Source organism: Phoxinus phoxinus (assembly GCF_949152265.1).
Source record: "Phoxinus phoxinus genome assembly, chromosome: 10".
NCBI classification, from domain to species: Eukaryota; Metazoa; Chordata; class Actinopteri; order Cypriniformes; family Leuciscidae; genus Phoxinus; species Phoxinus phoxinus.
Genome location: NC_136885.1, coordinates 2,808,615 through 2,828,966, shown reverse-complemented (window position 1 = coordinate 2,828,966; position 20,352 = coordinate 2,808,615). Strand labels below are relative to the sequence as shown.

The window sequence follows — 20,352 nt, the reverse complement described above, 5'->3', positions numbered from 1 at the left end:
ATAAATGGAAGTGGTTGTAATGTGACTCTTTTCCCCTCCATCATACATGAGTGTGTCTCACAGCGTCAGAAAAAAACACAATAAACGCTGTCATGTTCTCTTGCGTTCGGATGCTGGTTTTCGTGAACACACTCGAGACGCTTCTGGAGGGAATTAAACCAAATCATTCTGATCACACACTTTGACTCCCGTGTTTCAGAAACACCAAACCAACATTTGAGAGGCTGCGATGCCATTGGTCCGCTGGTTAGTCCAGTTATCCAATCACAGCTGACGGAAAGTCACAGGGGGACGAGGAATTTATTTCGGTAAATGTGTTTCAAACATGTCTTCTTTCTGGATAAAAAATATCTGCCTTAAAGGATTAGTTCACTTTCAAATAAAAATGTCCTGATAATTTACTCAACCCGTGTCATCCAAGATGTTCATGTCTTTCTTTCTTCAGTCGAAAAGAAATTAAGGTTTTTGAGGAAAACATTCCAGGATTTTCTCCATATAATGGACTTTTATGGCAACCATCTTTTATGGTGACCTTTCCAACGTGATGACGTAATGCGTGGCGCATCTCAGAGATGGTACAAGATGGGCATTTGTGGTTAAAAAGTAAATAATTGTTGTTGTTTTAGAAAATGACTGATAGTTTCGCTAGATAAGACTCTTATTTCTCGACTGGGGTCGTGTCGAGCATTTGAAGCTGCATTGAAACTCACATTTGAACCTTTTTTGAACATTTGAATGTTTGGTTGCCATTGAAGTCCATTATATGGGAAAAAAAAACATCCTGGAATGTTTTCCTCAAAAACCTTAATTTCTTTTCGACTGAAGAAAGAAAGACATGGACATCTTGGGTGAGTAAATGATCAGAACATTTTTATTTGAAAGTAAAGTAATCCTTTAAATGAGCGCTTACATTTTTAGACTTTATGCGCATCTTGCCGTTTCCATCCGGGGTTTTTTCAAAATAGGAGGGTGAAATTTGAAATTTTATAAGTCTAAAAGAAAGACAGAAATAGAGACAGACTTTGCCTCCTCATTTCAGAAGTCCTCTGCATTCAACCAGTGGTGCCATAAATAGTTTAGTAATAATAGTCAATATAATGTTGTTCACGTGTTCACTTTTTTGGTTTCACTATAACTTGAGCTTTTATATAATCATGCAATCTTATATAATACGTTTTAAAATATGCAAGTATATACAAATAGGTTGCTCTAAAAAAGCTGCATGCACAACAATTTAAGAACAATTATTGAAATGTGTTTTAACAGGTTTAGATAGAGATTAACAAGTAATAACATGAGTTTTTCATGTTGACTGTGTTTTGACATGCTAGGGAACCATGTTGTCAGGAAATAAAACGTGTCAAATAGCTTCTGTTTTGATTTTAATTGATGGCTAAGTTAATGGCATCTAAAGTATGTTCTTGAGCTCTAATTTTAGTTAATTACTATAGACACACCTCTAAATTCAACAGAAAGTTTTGTTATACTTCAATGCTTTTTTATTATATGCCATTTTCAAATATTTTTTTTATTTCTGTACCTGATGTTAAATTATCCACCTGCATATACATTATGTGGGGCAAAACCTTTAAAATAAAACATGTATTTTTCACATAAATATATACAAAAATGATATAGAGCAAGGCAATATGTTTGAATTTGAATGGTGAATCCATGTATCATTCAATGTCTCATGTGGCTTTTGGTCTCCTTCCTTCTCAGCCTTTCTGACTATATATTCATCGGCCTCTACAAGGAAGAAGGAAGTTCACAAGCAACAAAAAGTTCATTATGAATATGCAAAACAGCTCCTTGTAAACCATGTGATCATTGTTTATTACTTTATCTCAATCCATAGGAATGTTATTTCCTTTCTTAGTAAGAGGAAGTAGGGGACTAAAATGATAACCTTAAAAGGCTAAACCCAAAGCAAACACTTTTGCACAAGACGTGTGTCACATTATTGCATCTTTAACAAACATTTGGTAACATGAGCATTATAGTTTATCTAGGGTAAAATACTAAATTAAAGCTTTTAACATCCTCTCAGTTTCCATGAAGGTCCAAAGCAGTGAAACATCAACACATCATCATTCGACTTACAGGGAAATCTTTAGATAACTTGCAGATCCCAGTTGGCCTCTTGTGATGTACAGTAAATACAGGGTATTTTGAACCTAAACCTGAAATAGTAGAATGCAAATGAGCGGTGTCTGATATTTGCCTCATATGGCTGTTTAGAAGTCAACTTCGTCCCGGTTCAATAGGGTTTTTCTTTGATTTGCATTAGCGGATATTGGCAATAAGTAGATTCCTGTCTGGAATGCGTGTCTGCAGAATTCAATTCCACAGAATTTGTTCATCATTCATCACACTTCTACACATGTCTGATCCTTGAATGTAAATATGTTGGCAGATTGTATCATTCTCTATTAACTACTGTTGAGAATGTGCTGATGTAAAAAAAAAAAAAAAAAATCACTGAATTCTGCAGGATTGGTGGCTTATTTTTGTACGGCCTGCTTACGCCCCGCTGACGGTCAGGGCTGGACCCCCTGTGGTGGTGCTCGGTTATTTTGACCGAACATTTGTACGTTTTGTTGTTTCAAATTTTTTACTTCATCGAAATGTTACGAAACTTGGTACGCAAAGGTTTTGGCATTTGCTATGTGAACACAAAAACAAAAATCATGGACATGATTCGAAAAGGTTAAATGGTCCTGAAAAAAATAGTCACACTTGTTCTAATCGCGGTAAAAAATGAGCGCATTGGAAATGAATGGGAGACTAATTTCATCTAGTGGAAGCGTTTGGTACTGCAGCCAAACACAATCTCACTGAAAGCTCATTTTTTGAGATATCAACCTCAAATTTGGAACACAACTTTGTTTTCGTAACACATTCGGCGAGGTTCTGAGCGATACTAAAATGTGACGTGAAACACGGCAGACTGCTGATTGGTCAGAGAGAATCGTCACTATTCACTGCGTCATCATTGCACAGACGGAGTATCCTGAATAACCCCCACATTTTTAAATAGTTTGGCCAGAGATTGCGTGATACCCATTACTAATATGATGTACATAATATGTACGTATAACAGCATACACTCGATTTCCTCCATTGTCCTGTGTGTGTGTGGGTAGCGTGTGTGTGTCGCGTCGCTATGACGACCAGGTACTATTGTGGAGGTAATATCTGCAATGGAAAACAGAGCGAAAAGCGAGCCGAGACGAGTCGAGTTGAGCTGGTACTGGTAGTCTAATGGAAAAGCGCCATTAGAGTAAAAGTGATTTTGAAAATATATCTTTCATATAAAAATTTTAAATAATATTTTTGTGCATTTTTCATAACAATACACTTAACATTCTATTACTTTTTTCAAGTTCACTTTTTAAAACTTTTTTCACTTCAGCAATAATCTGCCAAGTGTCGACTTTAAAAAGAGATCAAACTTCAGTCTGTGCATTAAAAGCATTCAAGATTTACGACAGTTTAATTTGGAAATTTAATGTTCAGGTCTATGTTCAAAAAGTGAATAAATGGATTATAAATACAGCGGAAATATAATTCAGTACCATAAAATCCCCAAAATATATAAAATATTAAATAAAAAACATTATCAAACTAATATATAGTACATTAATTTCTTTGAATTTTGTCATTTTTGACCGACACACGAAGAGCACCAGAGGGTTAATATTTCTTATAAAATCCATTAGTTTTCGTATAAATAATCACCCCCTCATGACATCAGGTTAGCAGATTCTGGTAACAGGTCTCAGAGTAACCCATAAGTCTTATTCCTTCCTAAAAGATTTCCCAAAAGGTCTCCTATTCTAGCTAAATGAGCAAACACAGGTTACTTATAGATTGATTCGCTGAAAACATTGTTCTGTGCGCTTAACTGCACGATTGCATGCTGGGACTGTTTTTGAGAGGGTTCGGGAAACCAGTCATCGTTTTTGCTATTTCACTTGATGACACTATAGGAGTTCAATAAGGTCACTACTTTGTTAAATAAGAAGTTACTGTACTAGTTAGACTACACACACGTGAATAGTGCTGCAGGGATGACATATTTCTGTAAGCCAAAGCCCACAAAAATGTGTTTGCATTTTAACACTTACTGTTCCTGAGGTCAATGGGTTTTTTGAATGGGGTTTTTGGTTCATAAGGTGTGCGGTGAACACATGCTTAAGATATTTGTAATGTCATTTTTTATGCTTTTACTTGTCTTGTCTAACTGGGAGTACGGACGGCACAATCACATTGTTGTGTGTTCCTTTATTGGTAGTTTTATTTATATTTTTCTTAGTTTTATTCGGTTCTGTACAGCACTTTGGTCAGCCTTGGTTGTTTTTAAATGTGCTTTATAAATAAATATTGTTTGCGCTTGTTTTCATTAATGAAGATTATCGTGATGAACATAACATGCGAGTATCACAAACATTTGTTAGTCACAGAGCTTATAATCGGCAATAATCCAAAAGCCAATGGAGAGATCCCATTGAGTTTTTGTCGAGGGATTCAGGATGGTGCTAACTTATATCTCATCTCTGCAGTGGATCCGTTCGGTGAACTGTTGTGCGCCTGCAGTTCTTCACTCAAGTGTCCCTGATTTACTCCCAAGCCATCAACAATTTACTGAATGCTACAAATGCTCCATGTCCAGGGTCACTGAAGAGAAAGAGGAAATGAAAAAGAAATATCAGAAGAAAAGAACAGCAATGAAGATTTTTTTTTTTTTTTAAGGGGTCATCGGATGCCCATTTTCCACAAGTTGGTATGATTCTTTAGGATCTTCGTGTAAAGTTTGTAACATACTTTGGTTAAAATTCCTCAATGGTTGTGTAAAAAACACCCTTTTACCTCCTCAAAAACAGCTCTGTTCACAGCGCCCCATTTCAATGCATGTCTCTTTAAATGATAACGAGGTGCATGTCTCTTTAAATGATAACGAGGTGCATGTCTCTTTAAATGATAACGAGGTGCATGTCTCTTTAAATGATAATGAGGTGCATGTCTCTTTAAATGATAACGAGGTGCATGTCTCTTTAAATGATAACGAGGTGCATGTGTCTTTAAATGATAATGAGGTGCATGTCTCTTTAAATGATAATGAGTTGCATGTCTCTTTAAATGATAATGAGGTGCATGTCTCTTTAAATGATAACGAGGTGCATGTCTCTTTAAATGATAATGAGGTGCATGTCTCTTTAAATGATAATGAGGTGCATGTCTCTTTAAATGATAATGAGGTGCATGTCTCTTTAAATGATAACGAGGTGCATGTCTCTTTAAATGATAACGAGGTGCATGTCTCTTTAAATGATAATGAGGTGCATGTCTCTTTAAATGATAATGAGGTGCATGTCTCTTTAAATGATAATGAGGTGCATGTCTCTTTAAATGATAACGAGGTGCATGTCTCTTTAAATGATAATGAGGTGCATGTCTCTTTAAATGATAATGAGGTGCATGTCTCTTTAAATGATTATGAGCAACTGCTCACTCGACACAAGACACATGAAGTAATGCCTTGGCGGACAGTATACCAGTTGCAAATATGCTAATACCGGACAGTCCGTCAGCAGTCGTGGGCGGAGCATTATTACATCATATTGCTCAGAAAATCCAAACGGCTTGATTATTGAAAGTGTTTAGACTTTTTGAGGATTTAAAAAAAGGAGTGAATGGATTTTTTTCATTGTACAGTATGTTGGTTGTGTCCACACACTGGAAAGACACATTTATATGCAAACACCAGATAAAAGTAGATTTTGCATCCGATGACCCCAAGAGTATTTCTCAACGGGGGGTAGTCAGAGAACAGAGGTGTTCTTGTGTGTCGAGTTCACACCGAAGATTCACGGCGAGAGGAGATGACTTGTACTTGCAGAAGAGAATGGCTGCAACATTGTAACACTGGCTGGACGCATCAAAGGCAAACTTTCCAAAACTGTTGTCACAATCCCACGGATTACATCAGAAATAACCCTGAGCATCTGTTGACTGTCTGCGCTAGACAGCGTCACTGATGAGAACGGGTTCTGTTTGCTTTAGACGTGACTCGTCTGCTGTAGACAGGGTGAGTCTTTAATTCAGTGTTTGTTTCTGTTAGCTTTCACAATGACATCCAGACATGATATCAAAACGGACATCACTAAACAATCCCTTCAGCTCTTTTTTTCTGGAATAATAAAAAGAGAGCTTCCTGTTTGCTGACTGACTGCAGTTTGTGATAAGCTACAGATGAACAGTTTCAGTGTTCAGTCATAAATGTCCCTGTGAAACTAATGATATTTGACTGGGAGCTTGTTCCACAGTGTGGGGCCAGCCACTTCAAAAGCTCAGTCACCCCTTGTTTTTAGCCGGATTCTGGGTATCTGAAGGAGAAGTTTCGTTTCGGATCTAAGACTTCTAGTGGGAGAATATAGATGGAGTAAGTCAGATAAGAAGGCGCTAAATCATTTAAAGATTTATACACCAGTATTAAAATTGTGTATTCAATTCTGAAATGTATCGGTAGCCAATGAAGGGATCTCAAAAGGGGGGGTGGCATGGTCAAATGTCCTCTTTCCCTTCAGGAATCTCGCCGCAGTGTTTTGAACAATCTGTAAGCGTGCCGTTTGGGACTTTGATACACCAAAATAAAGGGAGTTGCAATAGTCCAGGCCGAGGTAATGCGAGCATGGATCACAGTCTCCAACGAGCGCGCGGGAAGATAAGATTTGATTTTCGCTAGAGAGCGAAGATAGAAAGAGCTAGATCCAAATTTGCTTATTGAATTTTTAGGGAACTGTCCAACATCACACCTACATTTTTAGGGGAGAGATAAATAGATCTAGAGATCTAAGATCATGTCTTGGCCTGGTTTCTAAGGGTTCAAAAATAATAACTTCTGTTTAGTTCAAGCAAGCCAAGCTTTTACCTCCTCAAGACATGCTGTCAAACTGTCTAGAGCACTCTTATTTTTCCTAGACACAGGCGTATAAATCTGCATGCCATCAGCATAACAGTGAAATGAGACATTGTGTTTCCTAAAAATAGAAGCCAGAGGAAGAAGATATAGGGAGAATAAGACAGGAGCTAAGACAGAACCCTGAGGCACACCGCAAGATACGAAGAGTAGAAACGTCCCATTTTTAGAGAGAAACGTCTATTTGTTAAAAAATATTTGAACCAGTTTAAAACCTCGCCCCCTGGGCCAACGCCAGACTCTAGCCTAGAAACGAGAATCGTATGGTCTACAATATCAAAAGCAGAAGACAAATCTAACATTACTAAAATGAGTGAATCTCCCGAATCTGTACCCATGTAAATATCATTGAGAATAAGAGCGGTTTCTGTGCTGTGCAGAGATTTAAACCCAGACTGAAACTGTTCAAATATGATTGTCATTTAAGAAGGTTTTGAAGCTGTAAAAAAATTAAATAAAAATTCCAATACCTTGGAAATAAACGGCACAATGGATATAGGACGAAAGTTTGATAAGATAAAGGCATCAAGTGAGGGTTTCTTTAGTACGGGTGTAATTGAGGCAGTTTTCAAACTCTAGGGTATAGCTCCTTCAAGCAAGGATTTATTCAATAACGACACCAACCGGCCGACAGTATCAAATAATTGTCTCAGATAACGAGGATGTAAAGTGTCATACGTACAAAAGGAAGGTTTAAGTTTAAACATTACTTCCTCTACAGAATGTAGAGAGACAGGATTGAAGGAGGTCCAGAGGGGGTGAACTCATCTCTGTCTGTATTTCTTGATCGGAGACTTGAAATGGGCACTCAAATTAGAAACTTTATTGCCAAAGACGGACAGCGAAGTATTTGGCATTCAGTGACATTCTTTTTTTAGTGATATAATAATAATAATAATAACAAACAGAAAAATAATTAACATTAATATTCAGGAAAGACCATTTAATTTGCTGCAGTGGTGAGGGATATAAATAATCAATGTTGGCCGAAAAATTATGAGAACTACCAAATTAAAAGAAGGTTATTATAGTTGACTACAACTAAAACTAAAGCCATAGAAACAATAATTTTTGTAACTTTAAATAAAATAAATGTTAACTGAAATAAAATCAAATATTTTATTTATAGTTGCCAAAGCAACATTTCTAATTTGTATTTAGTTTAACTTGATGTACTAAAATAACTAAAACTGAAATAAAACATATTTTAACTAATAAAAACGACAAAAAAATAAATAACAGAATTTCAAAAAAAAACTTTCAAGTTAAAGTGGAAATGGTAAATACAAAAATAAAAACTAATTCAAATGATATTGAAAAACCTAGAAAAGTATTTTAATAATGCTACAATAACACTTAAAAAGTAAATATATTATCAGAAATCTTCAATATGGTCAAATTCGTTCATTAATTTCTGAGTCTCTTCATTGAAACTTTTAATATTTACATTTAATATCGCGTTTTTTTGGGGGGTACTCAAAGCGCTTTACATAATTTAATGATATTTGATCTATAAATAATCTTGTCAGCATGTTTTAATTATCGTAATAATGAGATTCACGTCCTCGTAGAACTCGTAATTAGAATTTGCCAACTCGTAATTTCCCGAAAACTGACTGCTGCAGATTCATTTTGACGTTGATATTGTTGCCGTATAGAAACACATAATTCCGAATGGAATGGAATGGAATGGAATGGAATGGAATGGAACGGAACGGAATGGAATGGAATGGAACGGAACGGAATGGAATGGAACGGAACGGAATGTCACTTATGATAATTACAGCATGAATGCAGAATTATCTAGTCTTTTCATCAGTATAAAACCAAATGGCTGAAGGCCAGAAACATACCAGTGAAAGTAGCAGTGTCCTCCACTGGTGCCGTCATGCTGTCCGTTATCCGCAGACTCCAGTTCTACGCCGAGATGGTAGTCGGGAGAGGTCCTCATGTTGCCCAGGTAGCGTAAGGTGCCGGTGCTGATCCGGCCCGAGGGTAACATGATTCGGACCCTGTGCCCGATCTTCAGATCCAGGGGAGAGTGGGGAACAAACACTCGATGAGGTCCACCTCCACTCCTCCAAGACCTTACACTGAAGAAAGAGCCAAAACATCACTTACACAAATACAACTCTTTAAATCACTGATTGTTACACAGGAATTCTTGATTCTGATTGGCCAATCACTGCATTCCAGAGTCAATGTATTACACAGTTCTCTGGAACACTTGATTGTGACAATGACAGGAAGAATGAACATGTCAAGCTTAAAGGTGCATTGTGTAATATTCAGGAGGATCTGTTGAAGAAATGCAATATCATAAACATAACTATGTTTTCAGTGGTGTATAAAGACCTGACATAATGAACGTTATGTTTTTATTAGCTTAGAATGAGGCGTTTCTATCTACACACACCGCGGGTCCGCTTACATCAACATGTTTCTACGGTGGCCCTGAACGGACAAACGCGTTTCGTCACTATGTTGTTCTTCATGCAAAGAAGCGAGCTAAAGTCAGCGAATAAAACACTGACACAATGATGAACAAGTAACAATAATATTCGCAATAACATATTGTTTTACTGAATAATTAAGTAAACATACTTTCTTGATTTATCTTTGTAAAGAAACCTCATTTCTTAACTGGCTACTCTCTTCTGTCTCACACGACATCACTTCCTTTCGGCCACCGTAACTTCTGTTGGTTGCAATTCGCAACCTCACCACTAGATGCCGCTAAAAATCACACAGTGCACCTTTAAAACATTATAAACGAGACCTGATGTTAGACATGGCAGAAGTGGCTCTGGAGTCTGATGGGCCGGTAACACCATAACTGAGCAATCCCATGTCCGGTCCCTTCTGCTGGGGAATCTGTCTGAGGCTGAGACCACCTATGGAAAGTTGGAAGAGATGGTCTAATTTTTCCATTCATTTCCATTTTCCTTACACCGTGTGCTTACCAGACAGGACGCGGTGACGCGATAAAAGGCGCCTTTTCCATGATACTTCAGATGTTAAAGGGGACATATCATGAAAATCTGACTTTTTCTGTGGCAGAAGATCCAGCAAAGCATGAAACTGTTCTGTGGTCGAGCACAGACGAGCACTGAACACTACTGACCAGAACATGTCACGCTGTCTTATAAACACCTCAGGAACTGTGGACACTTGTGTAAACGTTCAACATGACGGTACATGCAAGACGATGAGACCAATGCTTTCAATGATGAGATCAAACATTCAGAAACGTCTAAAAGTGAAACTCTTCCTGAGTCTCTGTAAGGCTGCAGGTTATTTCTGAGATTTTGTATTGGCCTGTTTTGTTATTACTGGAGTATCTTAAGGCTCCGCCCTCTTCGGAATGGGGGTGGAGCAACAGCTCATTTGCATTTAAAGGGACACACACAAAACCGGTACGTTTTTGCTCACACCCAAAAAGGGTCAAATTTGACAAGCTATAATAAATGATCTGTGGACACCATAGATTTCTATTACATCTTGTGAAAAGGGGCATAATAATTTCACCTTTAAATTAAATTAAAGGAAACAAGAACATTCAAGCTCACTCAATGTGAGCAAACAAGTTCGACTTCTGTCACTCGGTTGGTCATTTTAATAATGTTAAAAAAGTGTAATATTAATATGCAGTGCGCTTGCAGAGAGGCTCCGCCCACACGCTCCTCTGATTGGGGTCTGGTAGTCGTGTCACATGATCTGGTGCGGAGAGACTAAAATGCTTGTCGCTGGAATCGTATCCCATGGCGTCTGGTTCGGACACGGTGTAACAACAGGGCAGTTTTGACATCCAGTCCACCAAAGGAATATGAAACTCTTACTAGAACATTCATGTTCCTTCTCCTCAGAATCCAGTCCGTTCTCCAACCCGGACTCTACAAAGACCTCGTTCATATCATCTGAGTCGGTGTCTCTGTACAGCAATCCAGACCTCACCAGAATCTCAGCGCTCAACTGAAAAGATCACATCACAAGTTAAAAAGGTTGGGCTTCCGTCAGGCGCTTCATATACTGTAGGGTTCCCATTTAGTCCTAAATAATTTAGCTTTAATTCATTTTTTTTATTTTGATACAATTAAACAGCTTGTTAACATACTATATCACTGGAATATTTTAAGACATTTCTCCTTATATAAACCATTTTGGCATAAAGGGTTTAGTATGGAGGTTAAGCCCAAAAAATAGGCTTTTGACTTCAAGTCATGATGCAAAGGTCGGCTTTGGTATGGAAGTACCTTAGGGTCATACAAATAAATTTATCCTAAGACACAAGTGAGATCACACTTTGTATCAGAAATAAACAGGTTTTTTCAAAAATGGCCGCCAATGCGGCGAAAATACTCTAGAGCCCATATTCTGTTTATTATCGCTATAATGACAAATTTGGTGTCAAAGTGTAAATTTTTGGGGTCAAGGAATCCAGAGTTCTCTACCCCACTGAACCCCTTTTGTTCACACACTGCAAAAAACAAACAAACAATTATAGGACTGGGTAGTATGACGATATATATCGTTACCGCGGTATAAAATGTCTGAGATTTTGCTATATTATGGTATGTAAATATATAGCTCTTTTGACACTTTAGAGTGATGAAATGCATGAATGAGAATATAAAGAGCGGGATGTGCCAAAGTACACACACAGAAAGCTGCCTCTCTCAGTCGATCGCGAATTTGGGACGTGCTCGATGGTAAAAGTTCTACTAAGCAGTGTAAAAGAGCTCACTGCGGTGCACGCGCTGACTGACACGTGTGTGATGTATTGATGACAGGAGACCGCATGTGGTTGAACTGAACTGGCTTTTACATGTCTGCCTATGATATAATGATGGTGATGCAATAGCGCCTCACAGCATTCTCTCCATTACATTACAATACGTATTATACATGACAACGTGCACAGAAAGTCTCTCAGCATGAGATTGCGAATTCAGTTCTCTTTCACGTCTTATTGCGCTTGAATGGTCGCATACACACGCAATTATGTCAAAATCGTGTGGAGTATCCATGTAAACACAGCCGGTTATGTGTCAAGTGAAAGTGAACGGTTGGGTGTAGACTGGATGTGTATCAGTATAACGGATCTGTGTATTCGGTCTTAAAGGGACAGCAGCCTAATAAACCTGCTGCTCCGTGTCATTAATATGAATCAAACTAAAGAGAAAATCACACACTGCTCTTGACTGAATTACTGTTTTAGCTTTAATAAGAAACAAATTTATATTTAATTCATACAGTGATGTCTTTGCAATATTTAATTTTTACATTTGATTATTATATTTCTGTACTAATTCTAACATGTTAAATAAACCTATTGTACCTGAAAAACGTAATATTTTTGTTATATTGTATTTGTCATATTGTTTGTAATTTGCTTTTTTAATAATGTGTAATAATAGAATATTAGATAAAATAACACAAATAACTATATTGCGGTATATCGTTATCATAAAATACAATTTCTCAGATTGTGAAATGAGACTTTGGTCATATTGCCCTAACAATCAAAAAAAGGTTTTTCTTATAGTGTTTTTGTCTTGTTTTCCAGATTTACAAACTCTCTTTTGCCGTTATTAAAGACACACAGTGAAAAATCTGTGCTGAAAAGGTCTGGATCTGGACACAGATATTTTTGTGGCTGACCTTATTGCATGTCTATTGCTCACACTTCATATGAGGTGTTTTTAAAAACTATGTAGTTACGTTAAAAATAAGTACAGTGCACTTATTGTGTTGATATGGTTTTGTAAAGCTGTTGTTTTTTGCTGTGAACGATGTGAAGTATTGATGTGAATACGTACGGTTAGGGACAGGTCTGCTGGTATGGGTTGGGTTAAGTGTGAGTTAATGTGTAAGGAAAGGTTAACAGAGTGATTAAAGATGCAATTATAGAAAATAATTACAGATGTAATTACATGTGGGTAGTTTTTAAATAGAACAATGTAAAACCATGTATGTACACAATAGGTGCATTTTATCAAATGATTCATTTAAATGTTAGTGCATAACGTGGGACCTGTACACATAGCATAACGTGGGACCTGTGCATTTGTAGAAGTTTGCCTCTTAGACAACATTTATGGGAGGAGAGTATTTACTGCAACCCGTGAGTATTACTACAGATGGTACTCAACCAGAATGAGACTTTTACCGCCGCCGTTCCCGCGGCGGTAAAATTGCGGGGGTGTATTTGCTGCCTTTGACCGCTAAGAGGCGCTACAATCGCAGACTTTGAAAAGTGTCAGTTTATTCTCTCTATTGCGTAATCTGCCGCCGCTCATTGAGAGTGTTTGAAATGTGGTAACAGATCAATTCAAGTTAAACATTTAGTTAAATGAATTCATATAATCACAAGACTGAAATTAAATGTAGGCCTAATACATTGAATAAATAATGAAAACATTTCAACACAAAACATTGCGATAGAAAAATATTAGGCTACATCAATGATGCTTTGCAAGAGCAACGTCTTATCAGCGGACCGACGGTAGCGCAGTGGACAACGCAACAGCACGAGCTTCACGGAGCTTCCAGCGATGAGATCGAATCTCACTAGCTTTTGCTGACAGCGTTAAATGTTTTACCATTCTTGATGCTTAGATAGGTAACTGTTTATTGAAGTCAAGCGTTTTGTTTAATTATCAATGGCACATTACAACATACATTTGCTAGATTCCAGTAGAGCCGCTGCACAGACGACAAAACTGATGAAGGAAGATTATCAGCCGATGGCGTCAGAAAATGACGAAGCTATCTTTAATCTGCTAAATTATTGTTTTGTGAATCATCCACGAAATTGAGATGACTGACAATTGATACCAGCCATAGCAAAGGAAGAAATTTTTAAAAACAGATCCTGGACATTTCAAGGTTTAAATAAAGTGTCGGGGGCAGTTTATTTATTTAAAACAGGGTTGCATCGAGTTAGAGTTTATTAAGTAAGAAACAGAATCTTATTCTTGCGACATTTTAAATCTGTATTGCCAAATAAATTGCAGCTAAATAAACAATTAAAACAGTAAGCTAGTCTACAAAACGAAAATAGTTCAAAGCAACATTAATTAAGATTTTCTTTGCTTCTCTCTCGCGCTGGAACTCTTTTATTTTAGTTTATTTAGTCTCCCTGCACTGCGCGCGCCGGGGTCTCTCTTTACATTAAACAAGATTTCAGGGTAAAACCCCATTATACAGCTGATAATAGGCTACTGATGTCGCTGTGTGTCATCCATACAAATCACGAAAAAAAAACTAACAAATGATTGAGTCTTGCTTCAAACAGAATGCCTGGTTGAATTCACCGTACAATAAAACGAGGTGGATCGTGAATAAGCGCTCTGTATCTGCTGCTTATCGCATTCGTTTAGTTGGCAAGAACGCGTTTCGTCGATAGTTCATGTTTAGATAATGCCAGATTGTTGACAAACACACTACTCAAACGTGTTAAAATTATACAAAACCAGTTGAAACAAATGGGTTGAACACTTCAACTGAAAGTGTGTGTGAAACCTCTTTAAATACAATACATAAAACTACAATATTTATAATTTAAGGGCCTACATTTGGACACATCGAGAGATTTATCTTTAAAAGTATTTTGCCTTTGCCTGGTCATCAGACTCACTCTGCATATGAAAGACAGAACATTAACACCTCCTGAACCCCCAACCCCCCACAGGCGATCTGAGTCTGAGACCGACTTAAGACAAAGAGAAGTCGGAATTCACACTAGACATTAGCATTAGGCTATAGTAAAGTGTTGATAATGAAATAATTAAATTATTTAGGCTATGTAGGCTAATGTTTCTGTCATAAAAGTTTATTAATAAACATTTAATTATTTCAATAATTGAAGAAATAAAACACTACCTCGGTTTGGGCCAGCTTTTTCCAAGCAAACCTAAATACAAAGGCATGTTCATTTGTTGTCATGAATACAATGTTCAACTCAATGTTAAATTCCACGGGGATCTTTGGATCCTTACAACCAGGGTGCGCGATTTGTGAATTAGCTATTATTATTTTTTTATATATATAAATCTCGAACCACAGTGCTTGCTGCTGCTAAACTAAATAACATTTATATAATAATTATGAACTTAAATGAAACAATATCGCAACATTTCGACAAATAAATTATCTGATCTATTTTTACAATTTAATTCAGGGTGATTTAGCCTAGAGACTACATTTAATTATAGCGAGATTTTCACCCTTGTCCGTTCATCATTGGGATGCGCTCACAGCTTTTGAGTAGGCTAGATCTACACCTCTCGGTTTCATACGGATTACCTAATCAGATAACATTTATTAAATATTTAGACATTTAAAGGCTTTAGACATAGCCGATTTCTTATCGTGACTGAGCGGAGGAAAGTGGCTTTCGGTTCATTTTTGTGACGCGCAGTTCCTGGAGACAGAGACGACAGATAAACTTTTGAATAAAAGTTTGAATATGAATAAAAGTTTACAGTTTTGAACGATGTAGGCTACTCTACTCTGATCTGTATGACTAAAAAACTACGGAGTAGCCTAAAGGGCCTAAGTTATTATAGCTGTCTGTTATGAGAAAAATAAATCCAAATGAACGCGCAGCCGCGTCTGCCGAACACTATTCAACATGCCAGAATAAAACCCGACTTTAGAACAATGGATAGCGCCACTCGGCGTGGTGTGCCAAAATACTTAATTATAAACTTCAATATTTCATTCAAAACAATCTCAAAAAGCTTTGTGACATTTTGAAAGCCGTGCATGCATTAAGGCACTGGAACCATGAACTGAAACTGGTTCTGATTTTATTGTTTGTCGTTTAAACGTGCCTGTTGCATATCTTTACATTATATATTTTAAATGGTCTATTGGTGAAGTAATTTATAGAATTGGTTACTGTGGAGGGACGGGGGATTCAAATAATTCAGCAGAAGCAGGGATGTTTAGACCAGAAGGAAATCCCCGTCCCCCTGGCAAATCGCACCTTGCTTAAAACCATGTTTTACAAACTCTTTATAGAAACCAAAAAAAAAAGGCAATCCTGTATAAAAAAAATGTTTTGTTTGTTTGATTGTCTGCATTAATAACAGGCTATGACATGCATTAATAGTCTAAAATGTACAATAGTCTATGTTTGTTCGGGATTCGAACCCGTGTCATCCAAATGGCCGATACGTCAGTTCTATCACTCGGCCATGAATGTAGGCTACTCATTTAGAAATGCCCGGTTTATCCAATCTGTTCCACAGAAGCGCTCATCATTCGTCTTATTCCTCAATAGAGTAGCCTAGTAAACAAATAATCAGCTTCTTTGCACCTAATTTATTTTTGTTCGTTATTTTTGTTATTATTATTATTTTATCACGCTGCTCCCAACGGGCAATGCTTATGTCGCCCACCGACGTCTAGGCTACAATATGAAATAAAGGCTATATTGTTCTCGTCTCTATTTTTAAATTATGATTCTATTTTTCTGTCCTAAACAAATGTTCTATAGTAGCCTATTTCATCTGTTAATTGACATTAACCCCGCTTACATTTCAAAATACGGCAATAGCTGCTGTTTTGCACAATGTCCCTCTGCGCCACCTGGCGGTCATTTCGCGAATGACTTTGAAATGCGACTGGATTATTTTTACCGCGGTAGTTTTGCCGCGGTGCCTGTCGCGGCGGTAATAGGCATTCTGGTTGAGTACCATCTGTAGTTCCAGTTGCCAACCCCATCAATTACCTAATGAAGCAGTTATACTCATTATCAAAAAAACGTGCATACTACATTTTGCATTTAAACGAAGGGCCAGGCGATCAAAGCAGCAATCAGGAGTCACAGGTGGTTCGTTATGATGGATTTGTGAGTTAGATTAATTTGTGAAACATTGTTAGACGCACACACCTGGTCTCTCAGATCATACTGTCTCCTTCGCAGCTCCACAAACCGCATCTCCCATGATGCTCTCTGGTTTGCGATCTCGATCTTCAGCTCCTGGATCTCGCCCTCAGCCTTCAACAGTCTCTGGTGCAGGCGTTCACGCTGAACACAGTTTTCTGCTCTGGCCTTCTTCTCAGAGGCTGGATTCACATCTGACCCTGCGGGATGCTTGACACCTTGGACAACTACAGATTTATGAAAGGCTTAATATTTTGACAAATGCAAATCAAACGCTTAATAGGATAGTTCACCTAAAAAAAATGTATGATAATTTTCTCACTTGCATGTCGTGTGAAACCTCTATGGTTTTCTTGTGGAACACAAAAATCAGTTTTTTTTGTTTTAAACGCCTCAATATACAATGAATGTCAGTGTTGTTTTGGAAGGACAAAAACATTCTTCACAATAATGTTCCACAGAAGAAAGAAAGTCAAAGAGGTTTTGTAAAAGATAAGGTCCAAGGAATGCATGTTCATTTTCCCTTTAAGGCCCTTCATTTATGAGTTCTGCAATGTGATTTTCTCAGACTATTTTTCATACAAAACTAGCCTGCCATCTATTGGACAGGTATGCACATCACATGTTTCTTGCATATACATAATTTAACATTTACAGATACCTTATCCACATGTTATGATGTATTGGTAGAGTTAAATCAGCATGATCATGACTTGATGTTTGGATTTACCTGTGGTCAGTTTGTGGTCGGTCTCAGCGGCATGCTCCGTCCAGGGGGCAGACTTTAGAGCACAATATGGGCTGACCTACAGTACAAACAAATAACATTTGATTCAATTTACCAGTAATAACTGGAATAGGCTAAACTTATACAATGCATTTACATTAGCATTAAAGAGGACCTATACTGCTTTTCTCCGTGTTTTCTTTAGTGTGTAATGTTGCTGTTTGAGCATTAAAAAGCTCTACAAAGTTACAAAGTTCCTCCAGCGGATATATTTTATTTTCTCTTATATATATCTCTAATATTTTTTAGTTATTCTCACTGTTTCTGAAACGCTTCAGTTGTAGTCTTGAGTTTTTTTCTGGGAACGAACATGTCACAATATTCCTCATTTAAATCATTAATATGCAGAATAAAGGGGCGGGGTCTGGTTGAGTTAGTTAGTAAGGGACATTTCCCAAACACACTCGAAGCGCTCGACCAATCACAACACACTACTCCAGCCGACCAATCAGAGCACAGTGTGCTTTTCAGTAGGAGGGGCTTCATAGAGACAGGAAGTAAATGGAGTGTTACTGACAGACCAACGCTATCTCACGACCAATTCGTACGAATTTGTACGAGTGATTAAAAGGTGGCTAATTCGTACGAATTTGTACGACCTCACTCGTACGAATTTGTACGATTTGTCTAAACCCACGTGACGGTTGGGTTTAGGGGTGGGGTCAGGAGTAGGTCATTCGTATGAATTCATACGATTTTGGCAAATCGTAAAATATGTACGATTTAGCAAAAAACGTACAAATTCGTACGAGTGAGGTCGTATGAATTGGTACGAATTAGCCACCTCGTAAAATTCGTACGAATTGCCGTGAGATCGGGTTGGACAGACTGGGAAGAGAGAAGTTTAAACAATGGATAATATGAGGAAAATAATCAATATTCAATCATGAAAACCTGTTCTAGTAGAGCCTGAAAACTACATCAAGACTTTGAAGAAGGGCATAATAGGTCTTCTTTAACTGAAGAGTACACAATCACCCAGAAAAACCTCCATGTGCACAACAGGCCCTTGAGAGTCCAGGCGACTGCTGACCACACACACGTAGCCATTTTATGGAGATTTCACATGGTGCCTGCAATACACACATGAAATTAATTCAAGCATAATTCTGTATATTACGTCCTTAAATTCTGACTCAGGTTTTAAGACTCATAACCAAAGTGACTGCCAACCGCTGTGGAGAGGAATCTATTCAGCTTTACTTCTGTAAAAACATTGAAGCAGGTAAATACCTTGATACAACAGTTGAACGATTCAGTGTCTGAATAAAGATCCCTGTTGAACTTCAGTGGATATAAAAGTGTGTGTTGGTTTGTTTCTCTTCAGCTGGTCGTCCGATGGCATGTTCACAGACCAAGACTTCAGCAGACACACCGAGCCCAGAGACATAATCCTGTGTAATCTGATTAGTGACGGGGTTACGTTCTCCTCTTGCATCCCATCAAACTAATTTTGGTTCCTGATCCTATTTTTCCCAAGTCCATATATTTGTGTATTGCAGTGGTAATGATCAGGAAGCAGCGAAACCCTCAGATTTCTCTAAATCAAGCCCTAATCTAACAAGATGCTTCTGCTTGACTTAAATAAGCTTTAAAACCCTGATGTATCCAGTGTCATGGAGGGCAAAACATCCATAGAACTGCAGCACAGGCCTGTATGTTTTTCATCTGTACTATGACAGTGATATTAAAAGATCAAATTGCAGGTGTCACAAACACGATGATAAAGCAAACGGATGCTTATTATGCCATCCACAGTCTGTGGGAAAACGTACTCGGTTACTAACGTAACCTCGGTTCTCTCTAGGAGAGGAACGAGTACTGCGTCGAAGAACGCTACGGGAAAGTATTTGTTCAGACGTCTTAGATCCAAAATGGGTCTGAGACCCCCGTCTTTCTTGGGTACCAGGAAATATCTGCTGTACCAACCCCCTTCGCTTTGAGCTTGAGATAAAGGCTCTATGGCCCCTTTGCTCAATAGCTTCGCTATTTCGGCTCGAAGTAGATGTGCTACTTCTGTTTTTACCGTGGTTTCGACTTTCTCCGTGAAACGGGGAGGGCGTCGATGAAACTGTAGCGAATAGCCTCTTTTTATAGTCTCTAGCACCCATTCTGAGACCCCGGGAAGTCTTTCCCATGCATCTGCACGTGTGACTAGGGGTTGAATGTAATCTGGGCCCTGGTCGCGAAATGGCGGCGACACGAGAGCAACCGTGTGCTGTAACATGGACGCCGTGGCGTGTGAGGCGGGGGGCATGTTTAACACAGTATGCATCCCGCGCGCGCTCGGCTCTCTGAGTTGAGAGAGAGCGCGCGGGGCATATTTGTGAATAAGCGTGGGCGCTTGGTGGCGGGCACATTTATAACACCGGGGACACTGTGTTTGTGTACTGACTGACCGTTCGTTAGTTTCGTTTTTACAGAAACCGCGGAACGTGCAGTGTGTAGTGGTTGTGGGCACTGGACAGTGGGCACGCTCACTACATGTAAAGCACAATCGACATGAGTCAATTTTATGCGTGCAGACCCTGTGTTGTACGGGGCTGTGCTTGCACGGGTTGAAAAACCGGGCTCTGGTCGCGAAATGGTGGCGACACGAGAGCAGTCGTGTGCTGTAACATGGGCGCCATTGCAGCGTGATGCGGGGGCGCGCTTAATCGAGCGGGCAGCCCGCGCGCGCTCAGCTCT

General features: G+C 38.4%; 1 protein-coding gene across 1 annotated transcript; it reads right to left on the bottom strand.

Moving 5' to 3' along the window:
* Positions 1–850: 850 nt before the first annotated feature.
* On the bottom strand, positions 851–19,069 carry LOC307005398 (uncharacterized protein). Its single transcript, XM_079625523.1, has 8 exons — positions 18,898–19,069; positions 18,643–18,737; positions 17,608–17,683; positions 16,884–17,104; positions 10,822–10,954; positions 9,762–9,876; positions 8,836–9,075; positions 851–4,680 (listed from the first exon to the last, which is right to left on the bottom strand). The coding sequence occupies exons 2-8, from the start codon at positions 18,712–18,714 to the stop codon at positions 4,623–4,625; spliced, it is 915 nt and encodes a 304-aa protein (XP_079481649.1). The 5' UTR covers positions 18,715–18,737; positions 18,898–19,069; the 3' UTR covers positions 851–4,622.
* Between the last annotated feature and the right edge of the window lie 1,283 nt (positions 19,070–20,352).